Raw genomic sequence first — 16,747 nt, 5'->3', positions numbered from 1 at the left:
CCTTGCCTAGTGCAGACTGGCTGCAAAATGATTCTTCATTATCTCACTAGCCACACACCTGGAATAAGTACTTTGCCTGTAACACTGTGTAAATGTGTTTAATACTGGTTTTAGTCGTAAACAAGAATGAGTATACATGGCAAAACAAGATGATCATTTAGAGCTGCATTTGAAATGCCACAAACAAATCCAGTAAGGTTTCTGTTTATGCCACTCATCCCCATGTATTTTGCAGTTTTCCCTCCTAAATCCCTGCCCTGCCTTGTTTCTTTTCAGGTTTGTAATGCAGGAGTCAAACAAAACCAAAAAGAGAACCCTATCTGCCTTCTTCAAATAAGGAAGAGTTAAGTAGTGTTATTGGCAAGTACAAATGAATAAGTACTACAGTTGCAATGTTAATTAACTATCGAGAAGAGTGGGATTTTAATGACGTGTGTGTAATACACTCACAGAATAAAATTCCTTGGCACAGAAAACAGCTGAGCCTGTGAAATGAAAAATACCTTACCTGCTATTCATTTTTGATAATGATGTTATCAAGGCTGCTTTACTGTCTAGAGATGCCAGGCTGCTTTAGTGTTTAGAGACGCATGTTACTTTTTTCCTCATAGCTCACTCTGCCAAGATTGATATTTTTTACAGCTGAACTAAGGAAGAATTGGTCCTAGATCTACCAGCCTATGCCAAGGGAAGCATAGGTTTGGAATAGGAAGAACAGTTCACTTGTGTGTGGTTGCTGCCTGCCTTCACTCTTCCTTTCTTCCGGAAAGAATTGGAAAGATGCTCTTTATGGAACCACAGGTGGGATGAAATAAAAGGTGAAGCAGGCCAAATCTGGGCTTGGGAAACTACCGCAACAGAGCTTTTGTCTGTCATTTTTAATACCTGCCCTTTCTTTTGCTTTCCCTAGATTTCAACATGTATAATTATTGCCAACAGCAGCAAGCAGTTGGTTGGTTCTTTTAGGAACTGCACCCTGAACAGGCATGAGGTAAGTTATAGAAAAACCTGTTATCCAGTACTCGTTATGAAAATATGAAGCAAAGGAAATTTCAGAGAGACTCAAAGTGAGGTAAAACATAACCACCTAACAGTTCTCAAAACCAGCGGGAACCACTTACAGCTATCTGCAAAAGCTGCATTCCTGTTGGCCTGCATTCAGCAGCTCTCAGTTGTAAATCCCAGGGCTGTCTAGTAATCTTACAAACACAGCTACAAACCTTCCCTGTGCAGCAACAGCCCAGCTTCTCTGCTACCCCATAACAACTTCACTGACGCTTGGATAAATCCTGGAAGTCATTTTGCTGGAGGCATTTACAAGCAATGCCACGGTCACCCGAGCTCCATCACCACCTAGCTGCGACGCTACCCACCTCAGCAGGCTCCTTCGGCAAGGATGCTGCCCGGGAAGCAGTGCCCTCTGATACAGCTTGCAGCTATAAATTAAAATCAATTTGTTGCAGCCAAGTTTTCGACTTACCTAGTTTGGTGGCCCCCTCTGGTGGGTACTCGGGGAATTGGCCCTCGGAGGGGACACTCACTGTCCGGCGCAGGCAGCGCCCTTTGGTAGTATCCGCCGGCGGCTCTTGGACCCCATCGATAGGCACCTGCAAAAAAAGGATGCCGACAGCTGTTAATTTGCCACCGGACCACGCTGTTAATATGCCATCTTAATAAGAACTTAATTTGCTACTCATCTGGTGATAACTTTTCAGACGCAGTTAGGCGTGCCCGGCCTTACCACGAAATTCCTGAGGCTCGGGCTCAGCGGGAAAGCACTGCAGCAGTGAGGAGCTTTAGTGCACGCAGGAGGGTGCGCAGCCCCGAGAGGGCTGCATGCAGGTGTGCAGGAACCTGTGCTCCAGAGGTATCAAGTCACAACACAGACGACCCATCTAACAAGGCAATCCTTCTGCCTTTCAAAACTGGTTCTCCAATGCCAGACTCATTGCTACCCAGCCTTGCCCGCTTCCACACTGGGCAAGTCGGGCAGAGGCTGCTGGTCAGACGGCTACATGCGAAACTCTGAGATTACAAAAGCGTTTTTGCAGTCTCAGCACATATTCAGTGATCAGCTACGGCATGTCAGAGAAAAACAGACATTCTGCTGGTCATGTTGGGCACGTGGAGAAAGGGGATACCTTCTATGATTAAGTCAAACTCATCATAAAAGTGGAACCTCAGAAGGCTCTGAGAAAGGCTTGGGGTCCTCACTATTTCATAATAATAAAATTCTGTCCACTAATTCTCTTTAAAAGTACTGAATGTATAAAGATCTTGTTTCCCTTCTGAAATTTTGGCAGAACTTGACGCTTTAGGGTTTGCTCCCCTGCTAATCTTGCCCTTAAACACCTGACTGGATGACTACATTTTGCTAGAGAGGTGCTTATGATGGAAGAAAAGTGATAAATTGTGTTACCTATAACTACAGCTGCAGGGCATTTAGACAACAGCCAAGACCTCTAAAAGAGCCTACGTGATACAGTCTCTTTGTCCAACAACCTGTATGTCTGGGAACAAGAAATGAGGCTGATGTACTCCTAATCCAATCCCAAAAACACGCACAAAAGGATTTGGAGGATAAGGAAGAGAACCCTACTGCTTTATGAATTTATACGCACACCTTTGTGCATCCCAATTTTGTTTACATGATCAGCACGGGTTAATTCAAGCATTAGTTACTTTGCATATAGAAAGTCTGCAGAGACAGACAAAACCTTCAGACCTGCTCGCCAGAGGTGCAATCCAAATTACTATCCCACGATAACTACTGTTTCCTTGATTGAGTCACTACCAAGGGGTGGGCACCCGGGGCCAGTACTGCCTTATACAGTATTTCTGGGCCCCACGTGCCCCAAAGAAGTGGCACAGAGCAGGGCCAGAGGTGGGATGTGATGGTTGAATAACAAGTCCAGATAGTGCTTCCGTGTCTCAACAAGAGGACACCCCAGTCAGGGACTTAAGAATTCCCTGAGCCCACTGGCCGGTCCAAGTTGCTTGTCCGAGGAAGCCATGCCCTGTGTCCTGCTGGCCTGCCTGATCATCATGGTTATGACCATGGTTTTGTAGGTCTTTGCATGCTCAGATATTAATGCATGCTCAGTACCAGTGAATTACTGGATTTGCTGTCGTTTCAACCTGGATGATTGTGCTACTGAGTTACTGCATTTCTTGTAACAACCCGGATAATCATACTCCTGATCTGTATTTGTTACTGCAACATCATTTAGAGATAAATTTTTTATCACTACAGCTGTTGGTCTGGTGTCTGTTACTCTATCTGGAACCTGTACTTGGTGGGGACGCCTTAAACCCTTGTATTCAAGGGTTGGAAGAAACCCCAGGGATGAGGGAGAGATGCAGCATACAGGGGCTGGAAGTAGGCACAACCCCTCAGTGCCCAAAACATCTCAGCGCACTTTGGCTTCAACAGTACAACTGCGATACGTGCAGTATGGCAATTTATTTTCATATAGCTATGTAAAAGAGAGCTTGCAGCTAAAGGAATAGAAGCCCCTGTCATATTTCCTGTACTGCTTATCCTTTCATATCTTCAATCATCTCTGAAAACCAAGTATTAATAGCAAACAAAAAGATATTATTCATTTGTACTGAAGGTTGTAAAATATGTACAAGATAGCGTACTATTTTAGAAACAGGCTGCACTACAATGGCTCTCACAAACTAGTTCTGGCATTTCCTGACTTTTAAGCACTTAGCATTCTCTTAAGGTCATTTTTTAATGCTATTTATTACTACACCAGTCTATTTGTCTCCTTCAAACAGTGCTCATTTTTCAAAACAAGTTTCCCAAATCCCTAGAGGTTATTCTGTCAAGGCTACTTTGCTGGTAGGCTTTTACAGCAGCTCCTTTGACGAATGTGCGAGGGCATATTAGGAAAGTAAGCAGAGACTAATTTTGCTAGTTTATGCCACATTCATTCAATCAAGATCACATATTAGATTTTCAGTTTTCATCTGGAGGCTCCATGTAGTCCTACTCCTTTCCAAACGCTCTCCTCCTCTACCACCTCTTCTGCCTCTCCTGATTTCCTTCAGAGCATTTTTGGTGGGATGCTGCAAGCCGTATCTCCAGAGTAGCTACTACCAGTGATAGCACCCTCCTGCTTCTGCACACCTTAAAAGCATCAAGCGACTCTCCTTTCTCAGTGAACTTGTTGCACCTACACCTAACTGCTAGCTCTATATCAGTACAACTCCTGTGGGGTAGACTTCCCCACTATTAGATTTTTTTTTTTTTTTAACTAGGAAACGAATACAATCCCTTTTCTTTTAAGTACACCTCTTCAGTATCTGCATGTGCTTTTGGACATGGGATTACAGAAACATTCTTTTAATCCACTGACACGAAAAAAAGCACTACTACCACCGTGATAGCAGCGTATATGAGAACAGCGATGATAGCCAAGAAGATGCTACGGATGTACTGACTTGCTGCCGAGGGTGAGGAGGAGAATAGTGATTGAGGCCAGGCTGTCCTCTTTGTCCTTGGGAAAAGCAAACAGGCTGCAGCACACCGGAGTCGGTGTCAAAAACAAATCTTCTGCATACCAGAGATAGGATTTATCTTCAAAGAGGAACTGAGCCATTAACAGAAAGACTGCCTGAGAGCTCAGGTCCTAATTCTGGGTCACTTAGCCTTTTGTACTTAGCATTTACCCAGACTAGGAAAACATGGTTAGGCTGCAGACTGAAAAAAGGTTCATCGGTGTAGCTATGTTCATCTACTGCAGTACACCAGCAAAAGATTGGTGTGGACTGGTGTGGTAGCATATTTATAGTGGCTTGGGAAAAATCTGATACTGCTTATTTCACTCAATAATCCTATAAACTGTATAAGGAACAACACTTTAATGCTACGTAGCTTGATCAACACCAGAGAATATACAAACATCCCACAATTTCATGGACAAGATTAAAGCAGCAAAGTAGCTAAAAAAAGATTCCCCCTAAGTCCGACTTAAAAGTGCTGCATTATTGTAAGTAACATCCCTCCAAAACCATAGTCTGCATCTATACTGACACAAAAAATGAACTAATTCCAAGCCTTCAGGACCAGTATTTACTGCTTAGCATAAGATCAGTCTGCTCTTAAAAATACAGCTTCATAAACATGCGACAAGATCTCTGTCAGCAGCTCTGCATCTCTCTGGGCTGGACACGTTTTCAAACAGGTATATAAATCGCTCTGTGGTAGGTCAAATGGATTCACAGATTGGGTGGGACCGAAATATAAGCAAGTGCACAACTAAATACCATGTAAACAACAGGTTAGACACCCTCAATCTTCCCGACCTTCCTCCAGCCCCTGCCATTCCAGCAAGCAGTTCAGCAAAAGATCAAAGAGAATGACAAAGTCGTGCAGAGTCAGGACTCTACTGGCAAATTAGGCTTTCAGATTTATTTTTTTTTTTTCCCCCTCCAGCTTTGTTATCCTGTTCGTTGCCCTGCTGAGACTTCACCAAACTGGGAATCATCTGACCCTGAGCCGATGTGCTGAAGCTGCTGGTTCAGGGCTGGACTCTGAGCAGTGTAACTCTGGGACAAGAAGGTATGTAGGGACAGTCCAGATGCTGACTATTTTGGCAATCTTGACAATTTTAGTCACAGGCCATGTTTCGCTGGCAAACTTCAAAGTTTAACCAGGACAGGTTCAGAGCTTGGACTCTAAACTCTTTAAAAGCGTCGCAGCTCACCTGCCACTGAACAGGCTTTTTAAGTATAAAAAGGCTATATTTGCAATATCTAGTAGTTTGATGATGGAGAGATTTCAGAAGAAGCAGGAGTAAGAGCTTTACAAGCATTTAATACCTCTTAAAGGTAAACTGAGCTAGACTCTTAAAAAAAAAAGTAGGAAAAGATGTTTCTTCATCGCAGATAGATTTTTGGAGACTGGAAAGACTGATTCATGACAAAAACTTGAGAACTTGCAACCTCTTCTGAACTAATAGTGAGAAAGTTTGGAATCATGTCAATAAAACATGTTAAAAAATGTTAAATAATTAAAATTAGTTTTTACCTTCCACAAGAAAGTTAGAAACTGGTTAGGATTTTGACATAGAAATCCACTTTAAAAGTGTTGACAACAAACATTTCTTTGGGCTTTTGGAAAATAAATCATTCAATTCATTTGGGAATTGAAGCAAATCTGGGTTCAGCTTTGACAAACTCCTATTTACAGGTAAAACATATTCGCTGTAAGATGCCAACTTGACAAGTTTTTTGAGAATGGCAGAGAGTGTTTCTGAAGAACCTCCCTGGGGGACCCATGCATCAGTGTCTGCTCTTGCTGTTTTCTCTTGGGATCACCACTGTCACTGCACTACTGATGTCAGTCACAGGAGATGGAAGAGGAGGAAAATGCATCAGAGATGTCCTGCTACTGGCCTCTGTCACCAGCACCAACAAGTAGTAGATCTCGTCACAGTGGATGTAGGTCTTTACTGTCCTTTGCCCTTGATTAAAAACACCTCCAAATCCAAGAAGAAAGATGAGGTTTTGGGTGCAGGGAGGAAAAAGGAAGAGTGTAACACAGTGAAAACTGTTCATCTTCGTTTCCAGCTGAACACAAAATTAAAAGATTCTGCAGGACAGCAGCCAAGTTACAGACAAAGACTAACTAAAAAGCAGCCCAAAATCAGATGCAGCCATTTGTCACATCCCTCATGAAAGTGCTGCGCAACGGATTATCTGTCTGAAACGGCTCTTCATAAACACTAACTCATTCCCTTTCCCTGTTTAAATGGCACTGATTTTGCAGACGCTTTTACTGTGCCCTCACAGCTCTTACCCTATGGAACAGGCTTCACAAACAATGAAAACATCTATGCCTTCCTGACAATGGGAAACACTTCCTTGTAGAAAAAATACCTGATTTGTAAGTGAATCAATCTAGACCTGTTCTCCTAGTCTTAGATGATGCTGCTAGATATTACTACACCATGATATGTTGTAGTAATTGCACATCTCCTGTCACTCATGACTCCTTATTTGCTAAGTCGTCTCTCATGTCCCTGCAGGGATTCATTTTCTTTCTACCTACTTTTTAGGCATCAATCTCTTCCCTTCATTAATAATCTTCATTCTTCAGTCTCACCTATTTTCATTTTATAAAGTTGACAAGGTGTCAAGTAATTAATATTTTTCTACTCTGCACAAGGTGACACCTTCAGACTATTTTTGTGTAAGTATTTACAGATATTTTTGGATCAAGTTGTACCTCAAAAATTTCTCTGATTTCCGACCTACTCCTGTGCTTGCACAAGAGTACAGCGCAAAAATCTCTCCTGCACATACACTATCAAACTGCATTGACAATAAATCCATAGTGGTGGGACGTTGTAAACAAAACAAAACAAAACAAAAAAGAGAGTTTTCCTACTATGTTTATTTTTCTGTATTGTTCCCTCAGTCTTAAAAATCTGTGCAACTTATAATGCTGTATTTTAAGAGCATTAACTGAAAGAAACCAAACTTAGCATTATACCGGAAACAATTAAGACATCTTTCATTTGCCTGTTTGCATTTTGTATGTTTTCCTACTTTTTGGCTTTGACATACATACTTGCATAATGATTTTACAAAGCGTTATAAACATCAAACATTTCCATTCCCTTTCAATTTCACACAGGCTAAGCTTCTTGCATTTTTATTTCATGAAGTAACAAAGCAAACGCACAGAGAATAAAATGAGATGCTTCAGACTTACAGTTTTCAAGTTACACCAGCCTTGCGATGAGGCAAGTGCTCCCTTTCAGCTGCAAGGGCACTCTGCTGTTAACATCTCTTCCTCCTTCCCTTGCACCCGCCCCCTTACTGATGGGTATCATTTTGTCCCTCATGTTGTTTCTAAGATCCTCTTCAGCAGTCCAAAGAAATTCTGACCTACCCACTCTGTCAGCAATTTCCATGTTCAGAGCAGGAACCTCTCCATCTTCAGCTTCCTGTTGCCTATCTCACCTCATTTCACGTTATCAAAAAACCTCCCCCAGCATCACCTTCCCAGTAATTTTACTCTAAACATAATCTTCATTTTTCTTCTTTAAGCAACCTCCCTCTTCCTCATTCACCTGGAATTTTGCTTAGGCTCCCTGTACCTGTGGTCCCACCCATGGGCTTTTTTCAATTCCCCTCCTACATACTTTTCAATCATTATGCTCTTCCCAAGCATCTCTCCCCATTGCTGCCTAAGGCCTTTGTTCACTTTTCTAGATCACATTTCACAGAGCCTCTTTCAACTCTGAATGACTTGCCAAGTAAAATTTAACTGAGTCTCCTCCCCTTCCCTTTCTCATGAAAGCTACAAGGGGTACTTCTATTTCAGAAAAATTAGGAGGTGCAAATCCAGAGTATCAGCTCTGTGTCTCTCTCTTAACTAGCAGTTCTACTCATATGTTTTGCGTTTCTTTAAGGGCTCATATGTACGCTGCCATGTGTACAGACTCAGAAGCTTGATTAAAACAACCTTTTATTTTCCTACAGGGTACTCATGACTCTGCAAGGAGTTCCATTTTTCCTTTTGCTTGAAGTAGCCCCAAATTACTTAAAAATCAGAATGGCAAATCTGACTCCAGCTACTAGCTTCTGAAACAAATCGCATTATCAGTGTGTGGAGTCACACCTGCACCAAAGGCATGTCTGCTTGGCCCATCTGCATGCAGCATTTCCCCAAACAAGTTATTGCTCATTGTGATAGTGCAGGCAGGCTCCTTTGAGAGCACACTGCAAAGATTTACTCTACTGCTCGACTTTTTGGGGGTAACTGCTATACTTAAAACCCAGGCTCTGTATAGCCTGATATTGAATTTCTCCAGCTTCTGACATAAAACAGAGCATATTTAAACATAGTGTATAATTACTTAATACACTCGTGGTACTTAAGACTTCCCATATTTAATCCTCAGGATCTAAGCAAGACTCATCTTACTCCCAGCAAAATGCTTTTAACTGTATGTGATAGAAGAAATTAAGAACCCGTAAGTGCATGATTACCACCTTCAGATAATTATTTGTGATAAGAGCCAGTGTTGTTTTCAATTACATTTCTTTAATGAGATGCATCCTTTTAGCCCCGCTGTGCTGGTACAGTACAGTTTTAGGAATAATTCTCATATGTCTTTAGGTTTCTTCAGTATATACTTTAATTCCTTAGGTGACAGTCCTGTCAGACTAGAAAAAGAATTACATAGTAAACAAACATCATGATATGGGCCTTCCATTTTCCATGCATTTGATCACCTCTCCTACGCATTACCATTGATGTTTTTCCCTTCTAATAACTCAAATCCTTCTCTAAACCATTTCTTCCTACTCTCCCTATGCAACGAAGTATTTCAGCCCTTGTAAATAAACTGGATCATAGCTGAAGATGATATTTAGTGCAAATCAGAAACAGGTCTTATACTCTCAGCCTATACACAGCCATGCACAGAAGCTTCAAAAGAAAAAAAAAAAAAAACAACAAAAATTCAGGTCATCTCCAAATGCAGTAAACCGTGGTATTAGATGCAAATTCATGGGCGTTTATATGTAATAAAATCTATTTCAGTAACCTGAAAACGTTCCTATTGTATAGCTGCTCCCGAAACATTTATTTTTAAACAGGGTAAATCTACAGAAGAATAATTAAACAAACAAACCCAGGAGCGTTATCAAATGCTTCTAAAGCTCATGTGTTCACGACAGTCTCTAGACATCAAATATCACAAGAAAAAACATATCATGGCATAGTCTAGGAGAAAGGACTTATCAGCATTTGTTTGTTCAGCGTTTCAATCAACTAAAACATGCCTACTCTTTAACCATATTGACATTACCTTTACGGCAAGGCACAATGCCAAGTACTACATGCTATATGTACACACACACACACCCCCCACAAACACGGTAATTTCATAATTAAAGCAAAGATGGTTGCCATAGTTTTGAGTATCCATGCCAAGGGGCACCCAATCTTCCTTGCTGCGTTTAGCAAGAGAGAGGGCAAACCTTCGTCTCAATCAATTTACTTTGTGACTACAGCAAGGATGACTGCATTGTGTCAAGGTTGCACACACCTTCTTGGCCAGCACTCCAATTCAAATACAAACAAACCCCTTTTCCCCCTACCTTTAGCGCACTTTTCCCTACCTTTATGTCTGCACTGATGTGAGGAGGTAGTCTTACATAGCTGTGGTGGCTTTAAATTACCATTAAAAGCAGCAATAACATAGGAAGATGTAGTGGCAGACTTAAGCACAGGCTGTAAAACTCCAGGAGGGAGTTCTGGATGCAGACAGTTTGCTGTCACCTCTTCCATGCAACCAGCATCTGGGCCAGCTGGATTGTAACTGCACTTACAGAATAGGTTAGCTCCCCTTTTCCACCCTTTCACTAAACTTGTCAACAAAATAAAGGGGAGATGAATAAAAGCTGCCTTCTTGTTTTACCAATAAAGGCCAAAAGGTAAATCCCGAGTGGCTGAAAAGAATTTCTCTCACCTCTTTCTCCCTGTTGAGCAGCACCAGCTGACTGTCTGTCAGGATGCAGTATTTCCTCTCCCATGTTGTCGTTTCAGTGTAGGGGGACTGGCCACAGGACAGTCTGTGTGTAGGTGGTCCTTTCACATCTGCGAAAAGAAAACCGCGATGCCAGAATCATTAGCATGTGCCATTAACCACCTTCTTTGCTTCTGTGGTTCTGCAGCTAGATGCAAACCAAAACTGCAATCTGTACTTAGCAGTGTCTGTTTCAGCATACTAAAAGACAAAATGCTAATCCTGAGAGGCACCCATGTGGAACGCTACGTAAGGTACAATATGAATACTTATTTATCTATAGCATGACTTACAAAAATGGCAAGACTGAGATGAATATAAATGTCTTTGTCAAAGACTGAAATATAATCCAAAAAAAAAGACTAAGAGCTCTCATGCAAACTTCACCTTCCCTCCATTCCCTTCTCAAAAATGTGGTTAAATGGGTAGCACCCTGAATGTACCCTAAATCTTAATAAACTAGATTATTTGAGACTAAGGATAGAGAGACATAGGAATGAAAATGGGGAAGGCAGGCTTGAAGAAGGAAGGAAAAATCCAAAGGAACGGGCATTTAATTGAGAAGGGCTTACAAGCATCTTTTGGTAGGGAAGCTACTTGATTAAAGTGTGGCAAATAGGAGTCTTCAAACATTTTCATTGAGCCACAGCCACTATAGTGACAAAAACTCAAACAAACAAAAAAAAAAAAAAAAACCCAAAACCCAAACAACAAAAAATCCCAAACCCAAATCCAACCTGTTTGGTCCCCAGCGCTGATCCTTTAAAATTTCTTTTAAAATCAATTTCCCTTAAGTCTCTCATGCTTGAGCTACATATCACATTGAGCCTCTCACTACTAAGAAGTTTTCTGCAAGACTGGGAAACATGAACATGAACAAGCACAGCAGACAGACAGAGACTTCACTGCCAAGCAGCCAAACTCAAAAGCAGAGAAAGCCGTGGAGCAGCAAGGTACTCTGTCAGTGCTACGAGATGATTGGCTACAACGAAGATCACCCTAGGAATTCAAGTGTGCAGTCCACTTATAAAAATCTCTTTACAGGAGACAGAAATGCTATATGAATAGTAGAAGGGACGTCTGCAACAGACCCATAGGTAGGCACCATTTATACAAACTTAGAAAACAGTTTCAAGTCGTCCCTTCCTCAAGGTTTAAGATGAAGTTCTGGTTGCTTTGTAACATTAAGTTTTGGGTTTGTCTTGCACTCTAATTTTATACAATTTTACTTGCACTGTATCACTCAATACGTACACTGTAGATTCCTGAACTACCTCTATGTGGTTTAAAACAGACACTGCAAAAAAAATACAATATCGTCAGGGGCTTGCTGTGTAATAGTCCAGGATCTCCTTCAACTATTTTAGGAGCCCATTAGGCAAAATGAGTGTTCAAAACCAAAGTGCTTTGTAATGTTAGCTTCATTTTAGCACATATACACCCCCCCCCCCCCCCAAGTGCTTCCACAGAACTAAGTACAGATGCTTCTTGTAGCTACTACCCAGCTTCACCACTAGAGGCCAGTGAACGCTCAAACACCCAGCATCTTCTCGGCGGCAAGGAAGAGCACAAGCCCAAACACAAGCATTAGAAGTTGAGTAATGAACCCCTCCAACTGACTTCACTCCTTGCAGACCCTGTGTATGCCAAATCCCACCTAATTAGTAGTAAAAGCTACAACATCCTCGTGCTCTTTTCCTGCACATAACAACAACTTTGTCTCCACATTGAAAGGAATGCGTCAACTTCTAAAGCCAGAGAATTAACTTGAAAACCGGCTTTCAGTACCTAGTTCAACCTCATGTTGCAGCAGGATTTTTGTGATCATTTAGAAGAATGCTTGAAACACACAAGCTGAAAAAGAACGGGATTGCATGGCTCCTACTGCTCTGAAAAATAATGAGATGCACCTTTGCTCCCATAATTTCAGATGCGATAATTCAGGAAAGAAGCTGAGATTCAGAATCAAGCTCCGCACTGTTACCTCTCCTAACAAAGCTCAGTTTCCAATAGTGACAAGCAATGCTGTGTACCTCAAAATTGCCCAAAACTCTGCTTAGGCATAAGCATAATTAAGGGAAACCACCACAATCTCTGTGAAGCAAAAATGTATTTGTGCAAACTCCCGGAGCACAACAGACTCTCTCACAAGTTATGTATTTGCCCATCTTACAGACATCTACCCTCCAGGTAGATTTTTGGCATAACATCAACTCACACATTTATCATAGTGTACAACCAAAAACCTAACCAGGTGCAAAATAAAACCACTGTTGCTCACTTAGACCTTGGTTTCCCAAACAGCAGCACATGAACCCTACCCGCACCTAAACGAGACAAACCTCTGAGCAATGGGCTGGCAGAGGGAAGACAAGCGAGGAGGATGAAGCCACGGGCCCCTTGCATATGTATGCAACAGAAACATGAAGACCAGAGCTCTGGGGATTTGGTCTCTTGGGTAATGAAAGCACATGACACATCACCGAGGGGAAAAAAGGATGAAGACGTGCCCCGTCCTGCTCACATGGGTGGGCTACCAGCAAGAGAGTGCCTCCAGCTGCTATGCCGAGTGTAACCAAGTAAACTATGTTTTGAAGTGCCAGTAGACTTTTTCATGGCAAAAGAAAACTGTTCTTTCTGAACTATTAGCTCCAACGCAGAATCTACAGTCACGACTCACCCAGCCCCAAAAGACTTTCTCATTAGAATTCCTACAAACTACGGGCCTTGGCAGGATACCATCCAACTGATCTATGGGCTGCACAAAGGAATTAAAGAACAGAACGACTTCTTCCATTGCAATAACAACTCCAGGACTTAACTGAGTCATCAGGCGCTGCGGGCCAGCCACGACTCTGCTGCCAAGTGGGTTGGCTACGTCAGAACAGCTTTCCACAGACTGCTGGCAGAGTAACATGCCATCTCGTTGTCTGGAGCTGTCAATCACCACTAAAGAACATCACAGCATTAATATTTTGTGTTTGCACTGGTATCCTTTTGAACACATGTCCGGACAAAGCCCCACCGCCCCTGCAGGCTGACCAAGCACTCTCTTCAACAAAGAGGAGCAATTGCAAGCTGTTTTTCCAATGTATCAGATCCCATAACTTCAGTCCTCTCCCCGAGGCTGACGCTGCAAGCCCATCTCATCAAACAGACAGAAGCTGAATACATGTTGCAAGAAAACTCACTGCAACAAAAATCACAGTGTAGCTTTGGTACATTTGTACCGTCTATTTAATTATTTCTCAGCTAGCCTTCCTGCGTGGTTGACCTCTTTGGAGCCTCTCGCAACAGCTGTAACTTCAAAACTTATTCTGAAGTTATGTTACCAGTTTAGACTGAAGACTCTGGACTTTACACAGTATCACATATACACACTCGGTCACTTTACAAACCCTGTTTGGCTTTCCATCTTCAGTTTTCATTTTACATTCTTGGCTCCAACTTTTCACGTGAACGTAATAAAACCCACCAACCTCTTCCATTAATGCCCCATAAAACTAATTTATCACCACTGTTTGAATTGCTGGGGAAGCGAATGGCAAAGAGTCCACGTGTGACTAGAACCACTTACACTTTTGGGAAAGCCTGAAAGCCAGGGCTATCCTTTCTCACTTTGGGGCTACTGTCTATCAACTCATACAGGAAAGCTTGTGCTTTGGAGGGTAACTCACTGATGCAGGTAATTTGGACAGGAGTTGAAGGAGACATCAGGGAGGTGTATCTGAATGCTCCGAGTTTGCAGATGTTACAGTGTGGCTTCTGTAGCCACACACCTAAATATGCAAGTTCTGGTGACAGAAGATTTCTTTCTCTGGTCTGATGCAATCCTTTCCATTCCGCATCATTACAATGAAGCATTCAAGCAAGCAGATCAGTTAGTCTACACACAGGATTAAAGGTCATGCCTTATGTGCCTTCAAATGCTAATATCAGTTAAGTAACAGCTTGGAAAAAATCCCCTTCTCGGTACATCCTCCCCAGCTGAACTGAGAAGAGCATCGCTGCCCGCCTGCCACATCCGACATAGCTGAAGATTTGAAGCTGCGTTGTTTTTCCTTGGGGCTCTGAAATGCCATTAGACATGTTATAAATATCCACAAAGCTCCCTTTCTCTCAGCCAAATGACAACTTGTACCTTATTATTCTTTAACGACAGAGCTTATTTAAAAAAAAGGAGGGGAAGGAAAAAAAAAAAAAAAAAGGAACAGTTATGCCATAACCACATAAGAACAACAAAAAGTGTTGACTGGTGCAGGCTGAGGGAACAAGGAAAGAAGCAGCCAGTGCCAAGCTGATCCCCACAGAAAGGGTAAGACATTTTATGAAAACTGACGGCAGTTTAGTAGTATTTAGGGAGTAGTACTAGTGCTATCAGATGGGAACATTTCTGAATCTTCCATTGCAAGTATGCAACAATCCTTTTTTTTTTTTTTTTTTTTTTAATTCGCAAGTGGAGAATACTTTCCAAAAAGCAAGCAACGGGCAGAATCAGAAAATTACTTCCAAGAGATGACAGGCGTTACAGTGCCATTTAGCCCCCAATGGCTTTTCTACAACCAGAAGAGCAGCACCTTCGCTCCCCTTCAGAGCTAGTGAAAAGGGCAGAATTAGCAGAAATCAGGCCAACAAAACATTGAAGGTATATTCATGCCTTCAGTCTCTTTACCAAAAAGCATTCTCTATCTACCATCAATAAAAACGCAAAAATAAACCTCCATCCCAGTGATGACAAGAGCACCCCTGGCATGTGTCAAAGCTCCTTTTCTGAACCACACTCTTCCTATGGTGAAATCAAGGGCTTACTGAAGTACTTGCCAAATTTTCGTTAACTTTATTAGGGTCGTATTCCATTCCTAGTATTTCCAATAAGGAGCTGCCAAACAGCTGAGTAACTAATATAGGTGCCAAGTTTGTATGCAAGGAGGATTTTTTTCGCCCCTTGAAGAGAGATTAATAGAAGCCCTAACACCTTTTGACAACAGGTCTACTTGCCCAATTGTCAGTGTTTCCATGGTATTTTATGTACCTACCATAGAGACAGGACTCGGAGAACTTTAGGTAAGCACTGTCATCTGAGAGCTTGTCAGTACCCCAACCAACCCAGCTGTGCATATGCAGTTCAGTTTCAATAACCATCAGTTTGAACCTTTATCGAGCCATTGAACAGAAGCTGAAACTTCAAGCCTTGCTATTGACATGCAGCTTCAAAGACAAAAGGCAATTTAAAGACCTTCACTAAACTTATACCATGTCTCTGAAAGCTGATGAAGCTCATGATTCAAGGGAAAGATATGGCAGAGAGCAAAACACACCACGTCTCAACATGTTTCATTCCCTTAAACCTGCATCTTGTAATAAGGCAGGATTTCTGCAAAAAGAAGTCACTAATGCGAGTGAAAATAAACAGCAACAGCACAGTTACGCGACATACAGCTGTGTATATCCGCAACTATTTGAGACAGCTGTGTGACATCCAGATGAAGATCTGCAGGATCTGGATTTAAAACAGAGAATTCAAGCACCGCTGGCCTGAGAGCAGGTACAGGCGTCAGAGCAACCCTGGCTTAGCTAAAAGAGGGACAATCTCTCAACATTTACACAGAGCAGATGATGACAGAGGTCAGTTACAGAGGGTCTGCTAGGAAAAGCACAATCAAGACAACTTCCACTTTCTCTCATGCTGATATATATAGCTTTTGTTTACATTTCTGATTTCTCAAACCAACTCCCAGCCATACACAACAGTTTCTGATCCAAGCAGGACTGTAGACAGGCACTATCAGAAACAACTGTTCAAAGAAAACCTATCATGATGCACAAATTCACTTGGCAGAAGGAGGGGACACTCACCCTCCAAGTTTGTACGGACAACCACCACAATGTCCCAACACAGAATATAAACCACTCATGACTAATCATATAATATGATAAGGAAAATTCAGCACGGGTGGTAACACAGAGACGCACAGAGAAAACATGACGCTTTTAGGGTTGATTAACTCTTCTCTGAATCACAACACACTTAGAGATATGACCAGTACATATTATAGAAATAAACCCATTAATCCTGCTATTTTACTTCAAATTGCAACACAGGCAGTGACTGTAGGTTTTCTAGGAAGCTTCCTGTAGCTACTGTGAGATACGGCATTGCTCACTTGCCCCTCTAAATCAATGTGTGGCAC

The 16,747-nt window shown here is 42.0% G+C and overlaps 1 protein-coding gene across 1 annotated transcript in view; it reads right to left on the bottom strand.

The window, feature by feature from the left end:
* Window positions 1–16,747, bottom strand: part of RASAL2 (RAS protein activator like 2) — a gene marked incomplete at its 5' end in the record, with an annotated part of 192,201 nt that overhangs the window by 93,502 nt on the left and 81,952 nt on the right. The window contains 2 exons of the mRNA XM_082483300.1: window positions 1,481–1,607; window positions 10,500–10,627. Of these exons, the coding sequence (XP_082339426.1) occupies window positions 1,481–1,607; window positions 10,500–10,627 (255 nt within the window). The remainder of the gene's footprint in view (window positions 1–1,480; window positions 1,608–10,499; window positions 10,628–16,747) is intronic.

Source organism: Vanellus vanellus, assembly GCF_965231255.1.
Source record: "Vanellus vanellus genome assembly, chromosome: 5".
Lineage (NCBI taxonomy): Eukaryota > Metazoa > Chordata > Aves > Charadriiformes > Charadriidae > Vanellus > Vanellus vanellus.
This window is presented reverse-complemented; position numbering and strand designations above follow the sequence as displayed.